This window comes from Myotis nattereri, assembly GCF_964212035.1.
Source record: "Myotis nattereri genome assembly, chromosome: 7".
NCBI lineage: Eukaryota > Metazoa > Chordata > Mammalia > Chiroptera > Vespertilionidae > Myotis > Myotis nattereri.
The window spans coordinates 55515430-55542677 of NC_138082.1; the positions used below are offsets into that span (position 1 = coordinate 55515430).

The following is a 27248-nucleotide window of genomic DNA, read 5'->3' on the forward strand; positions in this document are numbered from 1 at the left end:
ATTGTTCAATTTAAGTGGTTTTTATGTTATCTCAACTTTGTGTCAATAAAATAAAGGGGCAAGGGGTCCATTACCCCTTCATTTAAAAAGTGTTTTTTAAGGATTCATGAATTTTCTCACCATCAACTATCTCTCTTAATAACAAATATGCTAAGCTCACTTGGATAGTGTATGGCTCTAGGATCATCCTAATAATCTCCTTTAACATCTTTTCTCCACCTCCACCTCCCAAATTTTCCCTTAAGAAGTGAGCTTTTCATTCTAACTGTATAATTTAAGCATCTCAACATTTAAAAATGTAAAGCTCTTTAAGAAACAAAAATTAGTGATCAAAATTATTGGGAAACAGGAGTTATCAACACATACCAAAAGAATCCGAGAAATGAGAAGAAAATATTTGAAAAATGTATTATGATCAAAGAAGCCCTGGTATTCATTATATAAACAACAGCTAGACTATAATGGTACAAATACTAAAGGAAAACAACTGTGAACTTGGAATAAAAAATTTCATAAAATAACTTGTTCAACGTTAAGTTGGAAACAGAAATGGGGAGGGCAGAGGGAACAACGATACTAAGAACATGTGGTCAGATATGCATATAAAAACTATTCTAACATAAAAAATACAGAAATAGCAGAAATATGAAGCAAATCCAGGGTTTGTTGTTTTAATCATGTTCCAGCACTCAAGAGGCATTCGTAACTGAGACATCTGGGGCACTACTTAGGAATCACTTTCCCAAGCTTTTATTATTTTCAGGTTTATTTAGAAAACATAGGATATATTTTATCTACATAAATTTAAAACCTGTGACTTGGTTATTTACCTTTCAGTGACAGAAAGTTATGAGAAAAACAAAAGAAAAATTATAAAATTATAATCCCTAATGCAGTAACAGAATTATATTAAGAAATTATTACTATTTTTATTATTTTAATGCCGGTTTTCTGACCATGTTTTAATCTTTTCTTCAAGAGTTGTCCTTTAAACATAGAAGAGACACTTACCAACGAGGGAAAATATACTAACTTGTTCATTTGCATGAGCTCTGTGCAGCTCATGGACGTCAAAGTCCTCCAGGTTGAGCTGTAACTTCTCCTTACAGAGTTCACAGGTAGTCACAGCCTCTAAGGAAGAACCTGGTGAAATAGTACATTACAAGTGAACCTTAGCTTTGCTATGGCTCCACAAAACATTTTCCTTATAAGTTTTAAGCTTAGGATATAGAAAATTGAAAGGGAGGGAGGGAAGAAGGTAGATTGGATTACTGCCATAAATTAGTCATATATCCTAAAATAGCAATCAGCAATACCTAGAGTGTGTGTCAGGTCCTACTCTGGTATTTAAGCCTCCACCCATTATTTATATACCTGTTGTTTTTTTTCTGCTAGATACTCATACATTACTGATCCCGGGAAGCTGATAATGGAATGCCATCTGCACTTCCTCCTTTACGCTTAAGTACATCTGCAAGATGGCATTAAAACAATCCTATATAATAAAGATGTAATATGCAAATGGTTTTTACACCTTGATGCGTAACGACCGGCCGTGTAATGACTGGATCACGGATCAGCAGGAGGGTGGGGCAGGAGGCAGAGAGCTACAGGAGGGGACAGGGCAGCAAGCTATGAGATGGGGTAGGGGGGAGGAGGGCGGCAGTGAGCTACTAGTGCAGGGATTCGTGCTCAGGGCTGCTAGTGTTTAATAACATAGTATCTCGAACAACTAGTTGCATATACCCAGACCAGTATCTTTGACGTGACAATATATACCTAAGACCTTTCATGGTTTAAGGAATGTGCCCTCCTTAGGTTAGGGAGGGGGGAAAGAAAGCCATTTTGTCCAGATCAAAACAGCTCCTTTCTATCATAAAAGGAATGGAGTCCTGATACATGCCACAACACAGATGAATCTTGAAAACATTATGCTAAGCAAAATAAGGTAGGTACAAAAAGGATAAACACCTCATTATCCCATTTATATGAAATGTGTAGAATAGGCAAATTCAGAGAGAAAGTAAATCAGAAGTTATCAGAGGTTCTGGTGGGGAGGAGGAGGGCATTATTGCTTAATGTAAAGTTTGTTTGCAGTGATAAAAAAGTTTTGCAAACTGGGAGAACCAAGATGGCGGCATAGGTTAACGCCAGAGTTTGCTGCTTTGAACAACTACTTCAAAAGTGAAACTAAAAGACGGAACGGACATCACCCAGAACCACTGGAACGCTGGCTGAGTGGAAGTCCTACAACTAGGAGGAAAGAGAAACGCAGACGGACACTCAGAGGAGGCGCAGTGCTGAAGTCAAATTCTGAGGTGCGGAGTGCGCGGAGCGGGCTGGCGGCGGAGGGCGCGGTTGGCGTTTTCAATTGGGAAGGGAGTCGCAGACTCTGAGCTCCAGATACAGGCGAGTCTTTAGGGACCCAGACTCAAACGGGAGAAGCGCGACTGTCTGGTTTCGGTCAGAGCGAGTGCAGCTTTCTCTCCGAGCTTTGCAGCCGTTGCTGGGACTCAGAGAGGCAGAGCCCCTGGGGAAAGGACTGAGAGCCTCCATAACTGCTCTCTCCGGCCCACCCTGTTGATCCTGTGCGGTGCACCCCGCCCAAGCCCTGCACAGAGGCATTTGCCAGATAGCCTCAGGCAAAGGCTAGATTAGCACCTCCCTAGAGGACAGAAGTTCTCTCACTGCTGACACAGCTGATTCTCATAGCCATTTGGCCTGGAGGTCAAACCCTCCCTGGAATTAGCTACAACAATCAAGATTTAACTATAAGACCACGAACAAAGACCACTAGGGGGTGCACCAAGGAAGCATAACAAAATTCGGAGACAAAGAAACAGGACAAAATTGTCAATGGAAGATCTAGAGTTCAGAACCACACTTTTAAGGTCTCTCAAGAACTGTTTAGAAGCCGCCGATAAACTTAATGAGATCTACAAGAAAACTAATGAGACCCTCGATGTTATATTGGGGAACCAACTAGAAATTAAGCATACACTGACTGAAATAAAGAATATATTATACAGACTCCCGACAGCAGAACAGAGGAGCGCAAGAATCAAGTCAATGATTTGAAATGCGAGGAAGCAAAAAACACCCAACCGGAAAAGCAAAATGAAAAAAGAATCCAAAAATGCGATAGTGTAAGGAGCCTCTGGGACAGCTTCAGGCGTACCAACATCAGAATTATAGGGGTGCCAGAAGATGAGAGAGAGCAAGATATTGAAAACCTATTTGAAGAAATAATGACAGAAAACTTCCCTCACCTGGTGAAAGAAATGGACTTACAGGTCCAAGAAGCGCGGAGAACCCCAAACAAAAGGAATCCAAAGAGGACCACACCAAGACACATCATAATTAAAATGCCAAGAGCAAAAGACAAAGAGAGAATCTTAAAAACAGCAAGAGAAAGAAACTCAGTTACCTACAAGGGAATACCCATACGACTGTCAGCTGATTTCTCAACAGAAACTTTGCAGGTCAGAAGGGAGTGGCAAGAAATATTCAAAGTGATGAATACCAAGAACCTACAACCAAGATTACTTTATCCAGCAAAGCTATCATTCAGAACTGAAGGTCAGATAAAGAGCTTCACAGATAAGGAAAAGCTAAAGGAGTTCATCACCACCAAACCAGGATTATATGAAATGCTGAAAGGTATCCTTTAAGAAGAGGAAGAGGAAGAAAAAGGTAAAGATACAAATTATGAACAACAAATATGCATCTATCAACAAGTGAATCTAAGAATCAAGTGAATAAATAATCCGATGAACAGAATGAACTGGTGATTATAATAGAATCAGGGACAAAGAAAGGGAATGGACTGACTATTCTTGGGGGGGAAAGGGGTGTGGGAGATGTGGGAAGAGACTGGACAAAAATCGTGCACCTATGGATGAGGACAGTGGGTGGGGAGTGAGGGCGGATGGTGGGGCGGGAACTGGGAGGAGGGGAGTTATGGGGGGAAAAAAGAGGAACAAATGTAATAATCTGAACAATAAAGATTTAATTAAAAAAAAAAAGTTTTGCAAACAGATAATGGTGATGGCCACACAAAATTCTGGATGCACACAATGTCACTGAATTGTACTCTTAACGTTTAAAAGGGAAAATTTTACTCTCTCTCTCTATATATATTTATTTATTTATTATTTATCTTTTTTAACCACAATTTTTTTTTTTAAAAAGCTCCTTTTGTCTCATATGCATTCAACATTTGATTACTCTTAAGTTTCTGGTTCCAATTTAGTAGGTAGCAGTCTTGTCTAGTTAAACATAAAGCCATTTTCCCCACTGTATTTACTTTTAGATAGGGCTTTAAGTTGAAAAAAATGTTCTGAAAATTAAAGGAAGACACATGAGTAACAGGGTATATTTAAATTCTATTCAACTAGCATGTTGAGTGCTTGTTATGTGCAATATTACAGGTTTTGGAGATTCAGAAAAAGAATAGCTAGTAACCCCTGTCTTCAAAGAGCTCATAAAACTTAGAATTAGTGCTATTCAATAACAATTCTTTAAGTAATAAAATTTGGCATGAAGTCCAAGAAAGCAGTAGTAACTTACATGCATTCTCTAGAAAATAGCTAAAAGGAAAGTGAATGCTATTCCGATGTAGTAATAAGTTGTTTATATTGACTCAAAAATATGCTTCAGTCAAATTACATAAGATAGTCACTATAACTGTACCACTGAACTAAAATCAGGTTAAGTCCATAATGTGACCAGATAGAGAATATAAAGAACCTGAAAAACATTTAAAAGGTTTTCTTTTATGAGGAATTTCTTAAAACTACTCTCTGATTCAGAAGCAGGAAAACTATGATGATTATCAAATATGGATCTTGGAGATCATTCAATACAAATGATCTCTTAAGGCTTCATTTTTCCTCTTCTATGGAATAAATAACTTACAGAAGGTGTTCAAAAGGCCACACCCAGCTAGGAGGAACCCATTTATCCCTATATTCTTTAACCCATTCTTTCCTACCACATTCCAGTAGGCCCTGACATTTGCCTAAATTTGCACTAAACTTCACTTATTCATCTTTGTAGCAACTGCTTAATGCATGTTTATATCACTCTCTACCAGAATGAATCTTCTACCCAATGGGGTCTTTATAATAAATATAAGGAAGTCTTGTGAAAATTTATCAGAAAGGCTCAGTCCTTGAGATATTTATATTTATTTGACCATTTCTCAAAAGTATTTATCTTGCCCTAACCGGTTTGGCTCAGTGGATAGAGCATCAGCCTGTGGACTGAAGGGTCCCAGGTTCGATTCTGGTCAAGGGCATGGACCTTGGCTGCGGGCACATCCCCAGTAGGGGGTGTGCAGGAGGCAGCTGATCGATGTTTCTCGCTCATTGATGTTTCTAACTCTCTATCCCTCTCCCGTCCGCTCTGAAAAAAATCAATAAAATATATTATTAAAAAAAGTACTTATCTTAAAAAGTACTAATAACCTTATATCTCCCATTTGAGTATTTACCATGTGCCCAGTACTGTGAGGAACTATTTATAAACATCATTTCATGTGACCTTCACAATAATCCTACGAGGGAAGTATTACTCAGTTATAGTTATGATGGAACTGAAGACACACCTCAAATCTGCTTATAATAACTTTCAGGAGTGGATCTAAGGCATCCGTATTTTATAAAACTTTAATGGGTAACTTTGATCAGTAACCAGGGTTGAGAACAAATATTAAGAAAACTTACTCAAGATCCTACAGTTAAGTGTTGGAGCTATTATTCCAATCTAGGTTCATCTAACTTCAAAAAGCCAATGTTCTTAAACAATACACTGTATTATGTGTTTTCCTACATATACAACACTAACAATCTCATTGCAAATGTATTAGAAAGCGAGTCAAATTGTTTTTCATTTTGGGACTAGTTCTAGGCCTTTACTAAGTGCCAAAAACCATGCTGAGCACTCATTTAATCTTAGCAACAGTCCAGCACAGTGACTAATTAATAAAGCCTATGAGGCTGTCGTAACACCATACAGCCAAGAGGAGGCTATAGCTGAAATGGTCCATCCTTTGGAATCAGGCAAGCTTAAAAGAAAAAAATAAGACCCCCCACACAAAGAAGACCTTTACCACCTGGCTTCAGGAAAAAAGTTTTCATGTAGTCTCAATCTCCAGCTTCAACAGGTTACCTGAATCCTCCAGCAGATTAGTAAAATTAAAGCTATCATACCTCAAAACCTATTTGCCTATGTCTCCAAGGTATCACTATCAGACATTCACTCGCACACAATCACATACATTTATTAATCTGGCCTAATGTCCCATCTTTCTCACCCTAGCAGTCATCACTTCACAATATTCTCTGGTACTCATGGTACATGTATCTATCTCACTTGTGAATTTAGCAGAGGTACTCATGGTAAATTCTGCTAATAACTAATCTTTTTGAATAATCTATTCAACTCCACGCCTGAACCACAGTGCCCCCTGCCTCTTCTGCAGCTTTATTCTACCTTACAAGCCCCTTGTACCGCAACACCAGGAAATTGGGAAAGAGACCCCTGATTTCTGTTCTGAACCTCCAAGTCCCTCCTCCTTCATTAATGAGTTGAACACCTGCACGCGCATTTGCTCATTCTCATTTTCCCTCTCTCCCCTTGCCTTTACCAACTTATTCCTGGCTATTTCAACATCCACATAGACCATTTACTTCTGACTCTGACTTTCTCAACATCCTTGCTTCCAATATTACCATTCCCCACCACAACTACCTACTGTATGGTCATAACCTTGGCCCTGTCATCAGTTTACTGCACTAACCCTATATCTCTATTTTAAGCATCCTTTCCTCCTGTGTATCTACAATTTCTCATTCTAACTCACCTAATCTGGTAATTCTCTTCAATGGCAATGAGACTCAAAGATTGATCCTACCATTTTCTCACTATCCATTTTCTGATGTACTTATTCCCTCCTGATTTTAATTACCATAAACACAATTATGGCTTACAAATACCCTTGCCTTCATCATATTTGTTGGTAAAGATCCCAACCCTGCCCTGGCTGCTGTGGCTCAGTTGGTTACAATTGTCCCATGCACCAAAAGGTCGCCAGTTCAATTCTTGGCAGGGCACATTCCCAGGAGGCAGCTGATCAATATTTCTCACCCTCACCCTTCCTCTCTCTCTCAAAACATATTAAAAAAAAAAAAAAAGAAGAAAAAAGATCCCAACCCCACTGAACTCAAATCTATGGCTGTAGCCAAAGCATCTAAAAACTGCTTCTGAATATAACATGTTCATGAGTTGGTAGAATCAACATCATTAAAATGTCCATACTACCCAAAGCAATCTATATATTCAATGCAATCCCTATTAAAATACCAATGGCAAATTTCATAGATGTAGAACAAACACTTCAAAAATTCATATAGAACCAAAAAAAGACTATCTAAATAGCCACAGCAAACCTTGAGAAAGAATAAAGTTGCAGGGATCACAATACCAGGTATCAAGTTATATCACAGGCCACTGTACTTAAAACAACCTGGTACTGGCACAAGAACAGGCATATAGGTCACTGGAACAGAATAAAGACCCCAGAACTCAACCTAAACCAGTATGCTCAATTAATATTTGACAAGGAGGCAAGAGCATATAATGGAGTAGACAGACACTTCAATAAGTGGTGTTGGGAAAATTGAACAGATACATGCAAAATAATGAAATTAGATCATCAATTTATACTAGAATAAACTAAAAATGGATAAAAGGCTTAAATCTAAGTCATGAAACCATAAAAATCTTAGAAGAAACCATAGGCAGCAAAATCTCAGCCATCTCTCATAGCAATATGTTTGTCGATACACCTCCTAGGGCAGTGGTCAGCAAACCGTGGCTCACAGGCCACATGCGGCTCTTTGGCCCCTTGAGTGTGGCTCTTCCACAAAATACCACGGGAGGGCGCACATGTACAGTGTGATTGAAACTTCATGGACCATGCGCAGAAGCCGGTTTTTGGCCTGGGCGAGTCTATTTTGAAGAAGTGGCGTTAGAAGAAGTGGGGGTATGTTCACTGAGGTCGACACCTCAGATTGAGGACGTTTTTAGCAAAGGCCAGCTTAGGAGTACCCTAATTAAGTTAATAACAATGTACCTACCTATATAGTTTAAGTTTAAAAAATTTGGCTCTCAAAAGAAATTTCAATCGTTGTACTGTTGATATTTGGCTCTGTTGACTAATGAGTTTGCCAGCCGCTGTCCTAGGGTAAGGGAAACTAAAGAGAAAATAAACAAATGGGCCCAGCCATTGTGGCTCAGTGGTTGAGCATTGACCTATGAACCAGGAGGTCATGGTTTGATTCCTGGTCAGGGCATAAGCCTGGCTTGTGGGTTTGATCCCCAGTGTGGGGTGTGCAGGGGGTAGCCAATCATTGTTTCCCTTTCATCATTGATGTTTCTATCTCTTTCTCTCTCCTTTCCTCTCTGAAATCAATTTTTAAAATATATTTTAAAAAACAAAAAATAAACAAATGGGACTACATCAAAATATAAAACTCCTTTCTGCACAGCAAAAGAAACCATCAAAAAAAATGAAAAAGGAACCCATTGCATTGGAAAACATTTGACAATGATACATCTGATAAGGGGTTAACTTCCAAAATATAAAGAATTCATAAAACTTTACAAAAGATAAACAATCCAATTAAAAATGGGTAAAGGAAGTAGATACTTCTCCAAAGTGGACACACAGATGGCCAAGAGACATTTGAAAAACATCACTAATTATCAAAGTCACTAATCATGAGACGCAAATTAAAATGCTAATAAGGTATCATGTCACACCTGTTAGAATGCCATCATCAACAATTAACAAATGACAAGTGCTGGCAAGGATGTGGAGAGAAGGGAACCCTCGTGCACTGCTGGAGGGAATGCAGACTGGGACAGCCACTATGGAAAACAGTATGGAATTGCCTCAAAATATTAAAAATGGAACTGCCATTTGACCCAGTGATCCCACTGCTAAGAAACCAGAAACACCAATCAGAAAGAATGTATGCACCCCTATGTTCATAGGAGCATTAATTTACAATAGCTAAGATCTAGAAACAGCCCAAGTGGCCATCCGTAGATGAGTGGATAAAAAAGCTGTGGTACATTTACACCATGGAAAACTATGCAGTTGTAAAATAAGAAGGATCTCTTACATCCTTTGAGACAACCTGGAGGAACCTGGAGAGTATTATGCTCAGTGAAATAAGCCAGTCAGAGAAAGATCAGTATCATATGATCTCACTCATTTGTGGAATCTAATGAACAAAACAGATACAGAGACATAGAAGCATGGGAACAGACTGACAAATCTCAGAGGAAAGGCAGGGCTTAGGGGCAGAGGGGAAAGATTAACTGGGGAACTTATATGCATAGCCCATGGACACAGACAATAGTGTGAAGGCCTGGAGGGGCTGGTGCAGGCTGCAGTGTGTCAATGGGGGGGGGGGGGGGGCAGACGGACATCTGTAATACTTTCAATAATAAAGATAAATAAAAAATAAAGTAAAAAAATCAATGGGAAAAAATAATAAAATTACATGTATCTATCTCACTTGGGAATCATGTTCATGGCCACTGATTTTTATGAAACTGATACTTCCCTAAAAACACCTTAGAATGGTATTTCCCCCCACACATCAAAATCTCTAAAACTGTCCCCTAACCATCTGAAGACCTTTATCTCCCTTAACTAAGAAAATAGAAGCAATTATATAGCAATCCAAGCATCTTCTCACCTAAACAACTGATCAACATCCATATCTAGACTAGCCTTCTTGTAATTTTTTTTAAGTACCTTTATTCCTATTAAAGGCTAACTACTTGACTTGTGCCCTGGATCCCATCTTTCTCTCTCTCTCCTCAATACAATCTAATCATGCTTATGACCCCAGCACTCCAGAGACAAGCTACAAAGGACATTCATACCACCAAATCCAACTGTCTTTGTTTGTATCTCTTGGCAGTATATTTGACAGGCTTGATTACACTCTCCTTAAAACACTTCCTTTTCTTGGCTTGCACAACACTCTCTTTTTTAAGTTTTTTTTTCTTACTAGACTGAGACCACTCCTCAAATCTCCTTCTCTGCTCCCACTAAACGTTTGGGTGTCCCAAGGTTCTGTCCTGGGCCAATTTCTTTGATATATGCTCTTATTCTAAATGACCTAATTTAATCCCAATACTAAAAATATTACGTATGTGCTTATGATTCTCAAAATTGTAATTTCCAGTGCTAATACCCTGTGAAATATCCAGCTTGTCTAGCAAGCTGCCCAGTTGACATTTCCATCTGGTTAATATATATTTTCAAAACAGAACTCTTGATTTCCTTTCCCAAATTTATTCAATTCAGTCTTCTTTATTTCAGTAAATGAACCTACCATTTACTTAGCAGCTCATGACAAAAATATGGGCTTCCTAATTGTTTTCTCCTTCACTCCACCACATCCAATCCACCGGCAAGTCTTACAGACTCTGCCTCCAAAATACACACACACACACACACACACACACACACACCTATTTGTACCACCTCCATCACCACCTCTCTCTTATAAGAAGACAGATTTCTGGTTAGTTGCCACAATAGATTAATGGCTGGCTTCCCTGCTGCTACTCTTGTCCCCCTAAAACCCAGCCTCCACAACGCAGCCAAAATAAAAGATCATTTCACTCTCCTGCCCTTCAGTGGCTTTCCCTCATAATTAAGATAAAAATCTAACTTAAGACATTAGCTTCTGAAGTCTTAAATGAGCTAGCCTCTGCTAATCTCTCTTATTTCAACTGCATCACCCCTTTCCTTGCCCACTAATTATACTCCAAGCAAGCTTCATTCAGTTCTAAGTCACTGCCACTTTAAAATCTTTGCACTAATTGTTCCCTCTGCTGGAATGCTCTTGCCCTCATTCTGGATTAGCTGGCTCTTCTTTGTTCATCACCTCAACAAGTCATTCCTTTAACACGCAATATTACCCCATAAGGCAAGTACCTCCTCTGTCTTGTTTATCACTTTATATACCTCACATATAGAACTGTGCCTGGTTTCACAACAGGCACTTAAGAAACAAATGAGTCTCTACAGTAACATTATTTCTGCACAACATTAGACAACAGCATTAGAAACAAATCTTTTCAAAAGGATCTTACATAATATAATGGTTACCTAGCAATAACAAATTATAGTTGTATTATAACTCTGAAGTAAATTGTCTACTGCGTAAATGGAATATTAAAAATAGTAGTATAAACTGAAGTTATGATACAAGACTAATGCGCTTTAATGTTTTTGCTTCAAAAAATGATCAAGACACTTTGGTAAGAAATTTGACAATAAATTGTAATGATTTGTTAATTAATATGCATTTATGCATACATCTCTTGGAAAAATTGTGAAAACAAAATACACAAAAAGGTTCAATCTTACCAGAGTTAATTTTCGCCTGTAACCACTTTTTCATACACTCTTGATGGACATACTGCAAACTTCCTGTGCACTTGCATGGCTCTATTAGCAAGTTAGATGATGATGCAGCTGCCATCTGACAAATTCTACATAAGTCACCTTCTTCTTCTTCGGAGTCCTCTAAAAGGAGGCTGGAAAATAAGGCAGATTTCCTAAACAGAGCTATCAAAGCTAATCCTGATTGGTCATTTCCAGTCATATATAATCCCAAACAATATCTTTCTTTTATTTCTACTCTTTCTCTGATTAGGAAAAAACAACAGTAACAATAAACAGCAACCACCATGAAAAACCTTAACTATGGAAATTAAAATAAATATTTTAAAGGTAAATAAAATAAACTATCCTATTACTTATCTTCAAATGATTTAAGTAATTTTGTCTTTGGTACTACAGTTTAAGTTTCATATTTTTCAGTCACTTTACAGTACCCCTGAGAAATTTTAATTTCTGTAGTATCATAGACTTCAATCCCACCGCCCCCCCCCCCCCCCAATCTCTCCAAAACCTTTTAAAACAACCTGAATGCCTTGAAGAAATACAGACTAGGGACTTCTCATTTACATATTGTCAGAAAAACATATGTTCAAACTGATAAGCTTTTTGTATTACATTACAGAAAAAACAAAATAGATTTAAAAATTCTCCATTTACCCCATCCCCAGCAATATTATGTTAGTAAATCCTCTTTGGTAGGCTTTTAAATGTGGAGCCGTTTCCATTAACCTATGTACTCTACTTAATAGGCTGACATGTAGAATAACTTAAATGTAGAATAATAGCTGCATAATAAATTAATTTTTTGTTAAAATCCCTATTGGCTTAGCCCACTGCTAGCATGAAAGAGGTATTCAGTAAATTGATTATACTGAATGCTATTACTGAAATAAAATCTGGATTTATATTGGTTCACAATAAATTTAGCAATACTAGTAGATGTGTGGAAAGAGGAATAGGTATACAGCTGCTAGGTAACTTTCATGCCCTGGTTTAACCAGAGGTATGACTTCAAGCATAAATTTTTGTTTTACCTTTAGATTTAAATTTCTACAGTTCATTGTTTTAATTATTCTTTACTTGGGAGATTCAATTTTTTTTGCACTCTTATTATAGTAGCTTCCCCACCCCCCAATATTCAAGGGGTACATATCAAGATCTCCAATTCCAAACCCTATATATATTATGTTTTTCCTACACACACATATCTAGAACATAGTTTAATTTATAAATTAGGCACAATAAAAGATTAACAACTAATGAAACAGAGTGATAACAACAATATACTGTAATAAAAGTAATGTGAATGTGGTCTCTCTCTCAAAGTATCTTATTGTACTGTTTGTACAGGGTGGACAAGCTGGACAAAGGAATGAACCACATCATAAACAGGACAGAGCCAGGTGGAATGAGATTTCATCACGATACTTAGAAAAGCATACAATATAAAATTTATGAATTATTTACTTCTGGAATTTTCCATTTAATATTTTCGGAACACAAATAACTAAAGCCACAAAAAGTGAAAGCACAGGTAAGAGGGAACTACTATAATTTAAATGCAGTGCCTTAAAATCCTCATGAGCAAAAAGTACAATAAAGGGTTACACACACACAAATTCTATGGCAAAATAACCAACAAATTTTGTAAAACCAACCAGAGAGGATGGTGCCAGCTTGTTTCTCTGGAAAACATTAAATTAACCTGCTGCTTACATCACTGCACTCAAATTAACCTACTTGGGCACATGAAATATTTGTAACTATTAGTTATAATAGCTGTAATAGTGATAACTACATTCCTCAGTAGACAGCTTACGATCAGAGGGAGCTGCTACAATAATGTTAAACTAATACTATCAGGGCAGAGAGTAAATCTTTCTCCAAGAAAGGAAAAATCAGAAATTTTAAAAGCAGGAAGAGTCACATGGTATAATTTGTCCTTTATAAGGAAAAATGGAATATAGTAGCCTAACGCCCAACATCTCAGAAAGCGTGTGAAGTTCCCTTTATCCCCAGAATTAGAGTTGAATGTATTTCTTCTTAAAAGTACAAAAAAAAAAATTATTTAAAATGATAGTAAAAGCTATGTTCCCCCCAAATTAAATTACATTAGGCCTTTATGAACAAAAACAACAAAACACTCTATAACCTTAGCTTTACAGTCTTTTCTTCCTATATTTTATATGTACTACCCTATCCCATTTCATTAAGATTACTTTACTAGATGGAAAAATATGATAAAATAATCCAATTGGTTCTATAATCTCTGATCTTTCACCTTTCCACTTTTACCAGACATTTTAAAGCAAACTTCAACTGTACAAAAGATTAGTATAAAGATTCTTTAAAAGTCTAAAATTTAAACTGGTCTATCAAAGAATATACAGTATATACTTGGAACTTCAAAACAAAATTAAAAATATGTGCAAATAATTTTATGTTTAAAAGGTGAGAATTACAAATAAATAGTAAATAAATCATCTTAATAATCCATAACCACTTGGGTTTCCTTACAAATCCAATTTGGCACTAGTCTACCAAGGACTAGTGTAAGAGATTAACATTTTTATCTTTGTGTGCTTCTGTATCCAAACCTGTTTAAAAATAATCTTTAGATTATTTCTTCATGTAGTAGACACCTTAGTGCCTACTTCCATTATTAATTCTCACCCATTCTACCTTTAAGAGGTAACATCAATGATAACATCTTACTATAAATTTCAAGGGAACAAATTCTATTTTATTTTTATTGATTTTAGAGAGGAAAGGAGAGGGAGATAGAAACATCAATGTTGAGAGAGAATCATTGACTGGTTGCCTCCTGCACGTCCCCAACTGGGGATCGAGCCCACAACCCAGACATGTGCCCTTGACCAGAATTGAACCTGGGACCTTTCAGTCCCCAGGCCGACACTCTATGCACTGAGTCAAACCAGCCAGGGCCCAAGGGAACAAATTTTAGATATTAATGTTACAAGAAGCCTAAAATTTTAGAAATACTTTTTTCTCTAATCTGCCCTTGCTTTATGGGATTAAGACAGGTATTTAAATTTACCTCTCTTTTATTTTCTGCAGTTTTTCTGGGTCTCTTGAAGGTGCACTTTTAGTTTTATCACTTTTCCCACCAGATGAACTCCAACCTGAAGGAATAATATCTACAGTGATCATGACATTATCGGTCAAATTACTTCCAAGTGTTGGGGGGACTGCAAATCGAAACAAGGAACCAGGAAGGATCCCTGTCATTCCTGTGTTTCTTCCACTGCGAGCCGAATCTGACATGGAGCCACCTGTAGCAGCACTGCTCGATGCTGCAGGTGTTTGTGATCTGTTGGCAGCAGCCCCAAGGTGATCACTCTGTGCTTCCAGGTGAACCACTTCATTTGATTCTCTTCTAAAAATATGAGATCGAGATTGTGTATCAGAAGTTGATATCCTTGAAGATTCATCTCGTCCCTCTCGCCTCCTTCTAGAGAACAAAGGTGTGCATCTATTTCTAAGTGAGGAAGATAACCAGGGTCCTGTATTTCTACCTTCAGATTCTTGGTTAAAATTTTCTGAATCTGGCTCAGTGCTATGATTTTGAGATGACAAACCCCATCTTCGCCTAAGAAATCGAAATCCCTGAGAAGCTTCAGATGCCCTATTATCAAGAATGTCAGAAGTTGATGCTGCATTACGAGACTGTGAAGAAATTCTTGGAGAAACATATGAATTTTCAGAGCTCAATGATCTTGTATTTAAGGATTCCTGACTAGACCTTCGTGAAAAAAAAGTAGATGACATGCTAGAAGCTATACGTGACAGCAATCTCCTTGTAGTACGTCTACCTTCATTGTCAGAAGATTCTTGAAATGATCTTTGAGATGAACCAATCCTATCTGAATTGCTTATGGTTGAGGTTTCACCTCTATTTGAAATATAAGAAAATCCAGGCTGTGTATTGCTTTGGAGAGACTCCAATTCTCTTGGAGAAAAATTTGATCTTACAGAATTTCTACTAGAATCCCTAGAGCACAGGACAGTCTGGCGTTCAGAAGGCATTTGTTGGTTTGTGGATGATGTATTCAGTTGTAAAGTGCTCACTGAGTTCTCTTTTGGTCTTGCTCCCTGTGAATATGAAGAAGGAACTCTGTCTTGAACATCTGTTTTTGAAAGAAAGGAAAAATAGCTAATTATATGAAATAAATTGACTACTAATAAAACTTGCATTTATTAATGACTAATTACTGCCAAAATGAAACACTGGTTTGAAACTGAATACTGCTACATTATAACTACACAGCTTAACTATTATTACAGAAAAAAACCATAAATGTGCTTCTCTTTCTATACATTTGGTGAAATCTAGCACTTTTATATAAAGTCAATATTATACTTTATACAGAATCTAAAAAGAAATGAGAGCTTACGAGAGGCAAACATCAATCTACCAACTTGATGAATGTAAAACAGCTGAATCTGCTGATCAGAAATTGATATGGTAGAGTATCTAACATTTAAACAAATAAGGAATTTTAAATGTGCCAAATAAGTCAATGTAAACAACTCTTGTAACAAATAAAAACACGAGGTGGGGGTGGGCTAGAAGGATCAATGGGGGGAAATGGGGGACAAATAATACTTTCAACAATAAAGATTTTTTTTAATTAAAAATACCAAAACCAAAACAAACAAAAGCAAAATAATCCTAGGAAACAGTGTTTGGGAGATTTTTCTTACTCTGCAGAAAGCATAATGGTTATTTCATATAGGTATTATCACCCTTGTAATTTTACGGCAAACTCTGCTAACAGCTAAAAGTGTTTCCACCCCCCCCCTCACCCCCGTCATCGTCGTCGCCGCCCATCCTCAATGTAACAGCAGTGATTCTTATCCCTGGTTACTCTTCTAAAATACCTTTGCTTTTTAATACTGGCTGAGAGCTATGAGTCAGAATAAAGTCCTGACATCTAAAATTTTAAAAGTACACCACTGGTGGTTCTAAATTTCATACAGATGAGAAAATCTATAGCATTCCTTTATAAAGAGTGCTTACCCATACACCTAACTTAAAAGCTAGATTACTACTGCGCTAATACATGCAGCCTCAGGAAAAGAGAAACTGTGAGTGGATAAATCTATTCTACCCAGTACTTTTATATTCCCAAATCTAGAACCTATTGATACTATCTACTAAAGGTCATCCATTCAAAGCCAAGCAAATAAAAAGATGTTTTCATTTGTCTTAAATAAAGCAAAGATATGCCCCAATACGATTATTTAAAATAAACTTAACCTTTAGAAACAAATGTATCTTCTACGTAAATCAAGCTCCACTTTTGCCTGCTATATTTGTCTACTTCATCAGCACTTTTTGTCTTCAGTTACTTAATATTATTGTTTTATGGTATTTATGTTTAAAAAGCTCAAGCTTATGTGCACTGACAGTGTGGGTAAAAGAAAACAAAGGCACATTTGTGTTAAATTAAGGTAATTTTAAATTGTCTTAAAATGGTGACTTCAAGCTTTAGTTAGTTTAGAATTTAACTAAAATTGGTTACTTATTACATTACATAAGGCAAATTATACTGGAATATACAAGAATTGTTTAGTATAATTCATGGCACATATGTTCTTAAAAGAGCAAGTAAAAAATTTATCGGCACATAGAATCTGGATATTCATTCACTTTTAAACTGTTTACATTTTTAAAAGCCAACAAATAAGGTACTAGGAAACATTAAACTATTTTAAAATTTCCATAAAATTCACTTCATTTATTCTTTTGTACTGTAATTTAGTGATATAAAGAGGAAAACAACATTATCAGATTAAGTTATATGTAACAATACAGTTTATACATACACGATGAAGTTGTGAAATCACTACTTCGGTGACTATAGTCCATAAAATTACTAATGGAGGAATCTGCTCTCCTTTCTAAATCTCTCCTCTCTCTCATTAAGTCACTTCCAAATGATCCAAGTACCACTGATGAAGATCTGGGAACTTGACTATGTCTCCAAGAATCTTAAAATAATCAAATAAGTTTTAATTCAGAGAGAGCTTTTAAGGTTTCTAATGACAAAAAAAAAAAAAATCTTCCGTACTACACAGGGAGGTTGCAATTTATTACAGAAATCCCCATAGTTACACAGTTGTAATCAGAAGTAAAATTTAGCAAAACAGCGTGGCTGGTATGGCTCAGTGTCAAGCTATGAACCAGGAGGTCATTGTTCCATTCCAGGTCAGGGCACATGCCTGGGCTGCAGGCTCAATCCCCAGTAGGGGGTGTGCAGGAAGCAGCAAGTAGATCAATGATTCTATCATCACTGACGTTTCCATCTATCCCTCTCCCTTCCTCTCTGAAATCAATAAAAATATATTAAAAATTTAGCAAAACATAAAATTATTCACTAAATGAACTCATCACTTACAAAATTACTTCTTATTAAAACACATTCTTCTCTAACACTAAACTCTATCCTGCTCAAGTCTTGGCTTGATCACGGGGGGGGGGTGCAGGAGGCAGCTGATTGGTTTTTCTCTCACCTAGATGGTTCTCTCTACCCTCTCCCTTCCTTTCCTAAAAATCAATAAAAACATGTTTTAAAAAAATATATAAAGAAATTGCTTACACTAATTTATTTGGTAATACATATGCATTTTAAGAATTTTATATCCAATCCTGTCACCACAAGTTTTGTACCACCTTAAAACGATTTTAGGCATTGGATAGTGTTTCATTTGAAGAGTATAAGTGAGGAGGGAGCCTCCTAACATCTCAACAAAAGATCTTTTCAATTTGTACAACAAATATGTCTGAGTACAAAAATACCAAGCATAAAGCTTTACAAATAAACCATCTAAATGGTTAAGTGACTTGTACAATGCCAACATCTAATTAGAGGGCTAGAATCATGGCTTTCTGATTCCTACCATAAAACTAGTGGAATACCACCAACTATTTTTTAAATAAAGAATGTTCATATTTTCTAAACAATATATACCACGTTTCTCATTTATAAAAGACTAAAAGCCCAGTGCACAAAATTCATGCACGGTTAGTAGCCCTAGCAACTGCTGGCTGCCAGCCAGGGTCTCCCTTCATTTCGTGCCGCCCCCTTGTGGTCAGCGCACATCACAGCAAGCGATCGAACTCCTGGTCGGTCAAACTCCCGAGGGGACACTTTGCATATTAGGCTTTTATAGCTAAAGAAGATATAGAAGATGTGCTTTGAATGTAATTGTCCACTTCAGAAAAATTGGCTTTCCTACTAACAAAAAATTTACCTCCTATAACAACAGAGGAATACATGTCACTTTTACCAATTTGATCGCCATACATTTTCGGCTATTCTAGTTAATTTTAATTCCAGCACTAATTAACTAGTAAGGGAGGATGTTGGAAACTCCACTGGCTCTATTTGCCTAATATATACCAGGTCTCGGGAAAAGAGCTTTAGTCCAAAATACACATGGTGTAACCCTTAGATAAATTTAATTCTTACCTGATACTGCATTTAAACCATGTCCAACATTTCTCCCAGCTGAGGTAGATGTACAGTTTGTACAGGAAAGTTTAGGTCTTTTTGAATCATGATCCCGTAGCTGGTTTTGTGATCTTGAGCGTGCACCCTGAGTTATCTCAGATTCACTATACCATGTAGATTGAAATGGAGATGCAGCTGCTGATGCAGATGTAGACTGTTAAGTTTAAAAAAAATTTTTAAAGGAATAAAATGCTTGCATTCAATATTAAATTTAATTGACAATATTCCCAAGGACCAAATTTTTCTATCATGTATGTTTTCCATAATCTTTGTTCCCTATAACCCACTGCCCCTTTATTTTATACTGAAATTGTATATGGTTGAGTAATAAATCTGAATTAGATTAAGTCTTCTATGTAACTGTATATAAACATCTGGCTAGGAAATACTCAAGAGCAAAAACTTTATTCATTTTGTTTTCTTGGTTTAATATTTCAACCTTCTGAGGAACCTGTTTCCTGTTTTTAAAAGTGGACAGAATGCCAAGAAAGACACTAATATATAAGCTGATTGTGAACAGTCTTATGAAAATAAAATTTTTCAAGTAATAAAAAATTTATCCTGAATCTAATGCTCATTGTTAAGAATATAGTAATACACTATAAACAGTATGTTTTTTTAAAAAAAGAAACTACAACCCAATTATCTGGAATCTCTTCATCAGTGAAGTAGATAAAAAAAGGTGCATATTTTAAAACTCTTTGTTCAAGGTTTTCTCTATTAACGTATAAACTGACAAACAAAATAAAACAACCTAAAACACAAAAAATAAAACAACCCAAAACACAAGTTATTCACAATGTACAAACTATTTTACTTCTTCCTAATTCATTAAATGGTTAGGCAGTATACCTAACATAATGCCTAAAAAGAGAAAATATTAGCTTGTCTCCTTAAAAACACCGGTTTAAATAAGAACATATTTTAACCACAATTATAGAAATGGTCCTAAATTGACGAAAATAAAAGTGATTTCTAGAGAAAATAAAAATGTTTTATAATAATTTTAATATGTATGTGATAAACAGTTCATCTTATTAAAGAATCTTAAAAAAGAAAAACAATGTTCTTTTAAGTGTTATACTTCTTGACAAGGGTGAAAAATGGAATATAACATGAGCCATAAATTCAGTCTGTTAACCTAACATTCTAATGATAAATATAAACCCCAAATAATGTGCACCATCAAAGAGTTCTAGAGTAAATATAAGAAACAATAAAAAATCTATGTATATAAAAGAGTAACATGGAAATCGACCGAACGGCAGAACGACTGCTTGACCAGTCACTATGAGGTGCACTGACCACCTCTCAGTCCCTTCTCCCAGCCATCAGGCTCCGATCGCCCCATGATGAACGGGGAACCGGGGGTGGGTGACAGTGGGGGGTGGGGCGGCTGCAGCAGCCGGAGAAGATGGCCCTGAAGATGGCCAAGCCTAGGGACTGTACCGCTCACGAATTTTGTGCACCAGACCTCTACTTACAATATAAAAACAGATAGTCCTCGGGTTACGTTAGACTCAATGACATCATTTCATGGTTACGTCACCATCTCCCATTGATTTATATAAAAAAAGTTCCGTCATTTCGACATATGCATATATGTGCTTTATGTTTTTTATTATTTATTTACCACAAGTAAAGGTCAGGAATTGTTATCTTTTAAATCTTTTTTTACTGTTTCACTTCATTATTGCTGTGTATGTGCTCCATGTGAGTGACGTAGGTGCTTATGTAGGTGGGTTCCGACTTACGGTGAAAATCGTGTTACATCGCACCGTAGAAATAGATCTCCAACGTAACCCGAGGACCTACTGCAAGGCTATAATAGGAGGTTATGTTGAAAGTTTCACAGAAAAGAGAATGCCTAACTATGCCTGGGGAGAGTAGGAGAGAATTCATAGAATGAAACAGAGTTCACTTGTAGGCAAATGAGGAGTATTATAAACAACACAAAAAGATTCCTAAACCCCTCTACCATGGGCATTCTTCTAAAATAGTGGTCGCCAACCGGTGGTCCGTGAGGTCCAAAAAGTTGCCTATTAGTGTTCTAAAGCCTTACTACATTACTTGATCTTCTATTATGCTTAAATTATGAGAAGCATACTACATACATTCAGGGAATTCTACAGAATAAACTTCACATATATGGAAAAGCAGAAGATGTAAAGCTGAAAAAGTATGAACAGACTAGATCAGGATTTTATCCATCCCTTGCCCAAGAATATTTTGCTAGTTGAATGTGGCACTCTTCAGCTTAGCACAAACTTGGTATCACAAGCCTTCTGCCCCCAATCAATGAACTGTGCTGGCACAAGAGATAAATTCATTAGGTATTTCAAAACCAAATCATTTTATGTGCCATTATCAGGGTATTGGGAAAATTATCCTGCATGCCAATGATTTAACACCTTTAGATTTCAGAGAACAAAACAAAAAAATGTTATAATTTAAAATTTAGAGCCACTTTTGACAAGGAGATCTAAAATAGCAAATACCATCTAATCTTACCCCCATTAAAAAAAAAAAAACTGATCTTAGAGGAAAAAAGAGGGGGAGAGGGAGAGGAGAGAGAAGACAGAGAGAGTGAAACATGGATAGGTTGCCTCCCCCACACGCCCTGATCAGGGATCATCAAACCTGGGTATGTACCCTAAATAGGAATCGAACTCGCCACCTTTTGGTGTATGGGATGACGCTATAACCAACTGAACCACACCGGCCAGATCTTATCTACAAATTTTTAAAAAGGGCATTTTATGTGCTCCCCAAACATGAGGGTTATAATAGAATTAAACAGACTTTTAATGTGAATACATTTTTTATGCACAAAATCCATAACTTGTCCTTATTTTTCTAATTATGCATGGACTACACAAATTGTTACTGAATAAGTTCTTCTGCAAATAAATATGATTTTGGAAACTACCCAAGGAGGAAATACTATCAGATCAACTTCTTAGAAATATCCTCAGAACATTGTAGAAGATGAAAAGGGTAGAATGGACAGAAGGTAGCAGTTTCACTATGCTAGGTATATACACTTATAGTATGAATATTACATGACAACAGTCCATTATATTATTCACTGTCCCCTTTCAGACCAGAGTGCTACAGGGTTGCTTCCTTTGAGAAATGGGTTATTTCTTTTCCTTATGAACAAAACACCTTATAAAGCTAGTTGTTCTTCCGTGTGATCTTCCTGGCGCCCAGAACAAGAAAGAGTCCAAGTTTAACTTTAAAACACTGCAGAGCTTATGAATGCCTCTCGATGTTATAACCTTGACCCACTCTCATGGGTCATACATGAATACATGTATTCACATGTATATACATATTTATTTCCATGGGAAGTACTTATAGTAGATACGCATATACACACACAAAAATTAATTTTTAATCCTTTAATTCTCTAGAAACATAACTATTTAAGTATATGCAATGGTATTAAGTTCTATAATAGTTGATCTACAAATTAGAAAAGATGTCACTAACTGAAGCAAGCACCTAGAACCTCATAAACCTCATAAAAAACCTACTTTATTATTTCATATTAAAAATAATCACTATCAACAAAGCAAAAAAACAAAAACAGGAAAAGCTGCTAAATTAAATTATAGAAAACAAAGAAAAATAACAATTACATATTCATAGAATACTCCCAAATTTTTTATTATCAACAGTCTAATAGGAAATAAAATTTCTATTTAAAATATCTAAAATTCTGCTTACTGTTACCAAAGAGATGAGGTGATCATAGTTTTCAACCATTCAAATTGTAACCAAAATTTAAAGATGGAGTAACAGAAATATCAGCAAGATTAACAATATAGGCAACATGGCTTTCAAATGGCCGAGAATCCAAATTTATTTAGCAAATCAATTGTTCGAAACTTAGAACCTCCATTTCCCCAAAGAAGAAACAAAGCTATCCAGAAGTCTAATAGATTCTTAAGCTCAGAAACATATTTACTAATCATGTGATTTTCTAAGAAAAATCACGAATCTTTCCAGATTTTAGATCCTTATTTTATGAAATGACATGTGTCCTATGTAAGTAAAACTAAAAGTCAAAAATATTCATGAAATGTCAAGCACTATATAAAAATAAGGTGTTTCCATATTATTTAATCCATAGCGTAACTGAAATAAAAAAATGTAGAAGCTAACATTTATGTAGTGTTTACCATGTGGCAGCTCTATTCTCATTCAATGTATTAATTCATTTAACTTTAACAACCCAATTGACTAAATAATATGGAAAATAAGATGTGAAGTAACTTGCTTGCCCAAGTTCACATAGCTATGAGTGAAACAATACTCCAATCCAGGCCATATAGTCTGATTTCAGAGTCTTGTGTTTCTCACTAAGAGGCTGTATGAAAAATTATACAAGCATCAGAAGAGAAATTTCTATAAATATGGGGGGGGGGCGCGCGAGACAATTCTGTGCTCTTAGTAAGTAAAACATCATTTAACCTACAACATTTCTATAGAATACAAAGGATGTGATTCTGGGCCGCTGACAAGTATATGCTTGTCTACCAACAAAATTAAGAAACAAAACAAAAACCCACAATATCAATTAATATTGAAAATGAGACTAAGTAAATAGTTCATATAAAGTTTATGAGTTTGTATGTAGATATGGACATTTTAGAAAAATTACTTTTCACTTGTCTTTCTCTAAATATTTTATAAAATGTTTTTTACTATGTAGTAAATGTCATGATACATAGATATAAAATACCTGACAGAAATTTTCACTAAAGAATTCTCTTAAGATTCAGTTACCAAAACATCAGACTCTAGCAAATCAAGTGTGATTTAATTAGCTGTTCAGACAATAATGCAATAAACTTAAATGTAAAAAACAAGATAAATTGCACTAAACTTACAAGTCATGCCATCTAAGATTTATAGCTTTATACAACTACTGTTATAACCCTAATAAACCTTTCCAAAAACTGAAGGAAAATTAGGTACATTAAGAGTAGCAGTCCTAACCGGTTTGGCTCAGTAGATAGACCATTGGCCTGCAGACTGGAGGGTCCCGGGTTCGATTCCAGTCAAGAGCATGTACCTTGGTTGTGGGCACATCCCCGGTAGGGGGTGTGCAGGAGGCAGCTGATCGATGTTTCTCTCTCATCGATGTTTCTAACTCTCTATCCCTCTCCCTTCCTCTCTGTAAAAAATCAATAAAATTCCCTGGCCGGTTTGGCTCAGTGGATAGAGCGTTGGCCTTTGGACTAAGGGGTCCCAGGTTCGATTCCGGTCAAGGGCATGTACCTTGGCTGCAGGCGCATCTCCAGTAGGGGGTGTGCGGGAGGCAGCTGATTGATGTTTCTCGCTCATCGATGTTTCTAACTCTCTATCCCTCTCCCTTCCTCTCTGTAAAAAATAAAATATATATTTTTAAAAAATCAATAAAATGTATTTTTTTTTAAAAGAGTAGCACATCTAGCTTTATATAGATTATGAATTAGTGCAATCATTACTAACCATAAAAGTCCCAAAATTTGTCCATATTGCAAAAAAAACAAAACAAACACTTAACAATGATTATTCTACCACTGCCATGTATACTAACAGAGAAAACTCAGATATATGAATGTAACGTTAAAGAAAAAGGATGCAATTTCCAGTTTTCGGACAGTCACCTAAATAGATTAACTTAATTAAATGTACACTTAAATTGACACTTTTTTTTAGGTAAAAAAGTTTACAAGTCTTTGGAAAGTATGACCATTTTTAGTAAGATCACAATTCCTCATTCATAATTCTAAAGTTCCAGAAGTTTGAAAACCATTAAGTTTTTGCTGCTTGCTATAAATGATCATTCATTTTGCTGCAGACATAAGTTTTGATGCCTCAAATTCAGCTAAGGGTATTCTAAACATATTCTACTACTTACCTAAAATCCAAGACACACATTGCCCCAAGCATTCTGAAAGAGAGACTGTATATATATTCCATATTAAGAAATTACCTGATAATCAGAATCCAGTCTAAATGAAGAGTCTCTTGAGTGATAGGTATCATTTAAACTACTTCCTCTGTTTCCAGACATCATCCTAGCACTTAAAGAGCTGGGGGGTTGAACAGAAATTCTTCTTGGAATCCTCGAAGGTTTAGACTCCATTCTTAAGGTTTCCTGTGAGGTACAAATTTTGATGAATTGCCTTTGGGAAAGCATGCAGCTCAAATCAAGAATTACCCATGCAAATTAACTATACTCTAGTGTGTAGCATGATAAATTATAAGACTATCATCACCCCAACCCTCTTCTATAAGGCAGAGGTTCAAAATCTATCAAAGGTTCCCTACTGTCCATAATATGAAGCACACATAATGAAAGTGAGATGAAGAACTGAGGTTTGTTGTTTCCAAAGCCTGGGCTCTTTTTCTTATTCAATTTTTTTCTCCATATAAACTCCTACACCAATTTGCCCTTGATTATCTTGCTATTCTTACCTATTATTGGTGTTCAATACTCTTACCATGAACATTAGCTATTTGTACACCCCTTAACACAAAATGCTCTCACAGGTCTTTGTACATGTCTGGAAAAGTCTACACATTCCCCATTCAATTCCTGGATAAGGTCTTAAAACAAGCACTTTTCTTTTTGTGCCTCCACTTTATACATACTTTTATTAAAACACTAGAGGCCCGGTGCATGAAATTAGTGCATGGGGGGAGGGGGTGTCCCCTTAGCCCAGCCTGCACCCTCTCCAATCCGGGACCCCTGGCTCCTAATTGCTCACCTGCCTGCCTGATCGCCCCTACCACTCTGCCTGCCTGCCTGATCCCTGTAACTGCTCTCCCCACCTGCCTGATCGCCCCTAACTGCTCTGCCTGCCTGATCCTCCTTAACTGCTCTTCCCTGATGGCCTGATCCCCCTAACTGCTCTTCCCTGCTGGCCTGATCTCCCTAACTGCTCTCCCCTGCTGGCCTGATCCCCCTAACTGCTCTCCCCTGCCTGCCTGATCGCCCCTAACTGCTCTCCCTGCTACCATGGCTTTGTCCAGAAGATGTCCGGTCTAATCAGCATATTACCCTTTTATTATTATAGATAATGCTAAGACTCTTTCCTGGTTTTTCCTACAATGCTACTGGAAGACTGAGAGATTTTAATTTTACTCTTGGATCACCAAACAAAACACCAGAGTTAGGATTTCTGGATGTCAACTTTTGGAATGCTCCCAATTGCAAAGTAGCTAGCTAGCCACTTGATCATCCTACCCTACAACACAGTCACCAAGAGTTTCTAATCAGCTGTTTAGTACTTCCCTCTAATACACAAACATCAAGGATCACCAGGCATCCAAGGAAGGACTCTAATATGAATGACCAAAGTAAACAACAAAAATTTAGAGAAAATGTGAGGAAAGGAGCTAATTACTGTCCTTAAAGGGATAAGACGTTCATTTATAAAATAATAATAGGATGCCTGAGAAAGCAATCAGACTACAATGTGCTGTGCATTTTCAAAATGTGGTATTTTTAAAAATGTGATATTGAAATAATCAACATAAACAAGTTGAGTGAACCTCCCTGAAGTAGAAAATGTGCTAGTAAATTAAAAATAGGAGAACTGTCAAGGGGAGTTATGATTAGACTATAATATGGTTACAGAAGGAGAGGAGAGAAAATAAAGAAAAAGTTATCAGAGGAATCAAAAAACCTTTCTAGGATTAAAGGATATAAATCTTCACACAATGAAAGGACTGCGGTACTCAGCAAATCAGAGAGACTAACACTAAGCACAAATTAGCATCTTAAAATTTCAGAACACCAGAAATAAAAGAAAGTTATGAGAGTGAAATAGCAGGTTACATACAAAAGTAATTAGAGTGGCTTCTTCATTACAACTTTAAAAACTTTTAAGATAATGAAGTAATAACTGTAATACTGAAAAGAGTGTTTAGCCTTGAATTCCAATCTGACAACTAAATGTGAGATGGAGAGGACACATTTTGAGACATCAAGATCTTTAAAAAAATCAATCACATGCCCGGTTGGTGTGATTCAGCAGTTGAGCTTCGACCTATGAACCAGGAGACCAGGGTTCAGATTCCTGGTCAAGGCACATGCCTGGGTTGCAGGCTCAATCAAACCCCAGTAGGTGGGCATGCAGGAGGCAGCAGATCAATGATTCTCTCTCATCACTGATGTTTCTCTATCTCTTTCTCTCTCCCTGAAATCAATA

The 27248-nt window shown here is 36.6% G+C and overlaps 1 protein-coding gene across 1 annotated transcript in view; it reads right to left on the bottom strand.

Moving 5' to 3' along the window:
* Positions 1-27248, bottom strand: part of MARCHF7 (membrane associated ring-CH-type finger 7) — a 44731-nt gene that overhangs the window by 7104 nt on the left and 10379 nt on the right. The window contains exons 2-7 of the mRNA XM_081095900.1: positions 25025-25189; positions 18994-19189; positions 17348-17512; positions 14556-15645; positions 11462-11631; positions 1034-1143 (exon numbers count right to left, since the gene is read on the bottom strand). Of these exons, the coding sequence (XP_080952026.1) occupies positions 1034-1143; positions 11462-11631; positions 14556-15645; positions 17348-17512; positions 18994-19189; positions 25025-25177 (1884 nt within the window). The 5' untranslated portion in view covers positions 25178-25189. The remainder of the gene's footprint in view (positions 1-1033; positions 1144-11461; positions 11632-14555; positions 15646-17347; positions 17513-18993; positions 19190-25024; positions 25190-27248) is intronic.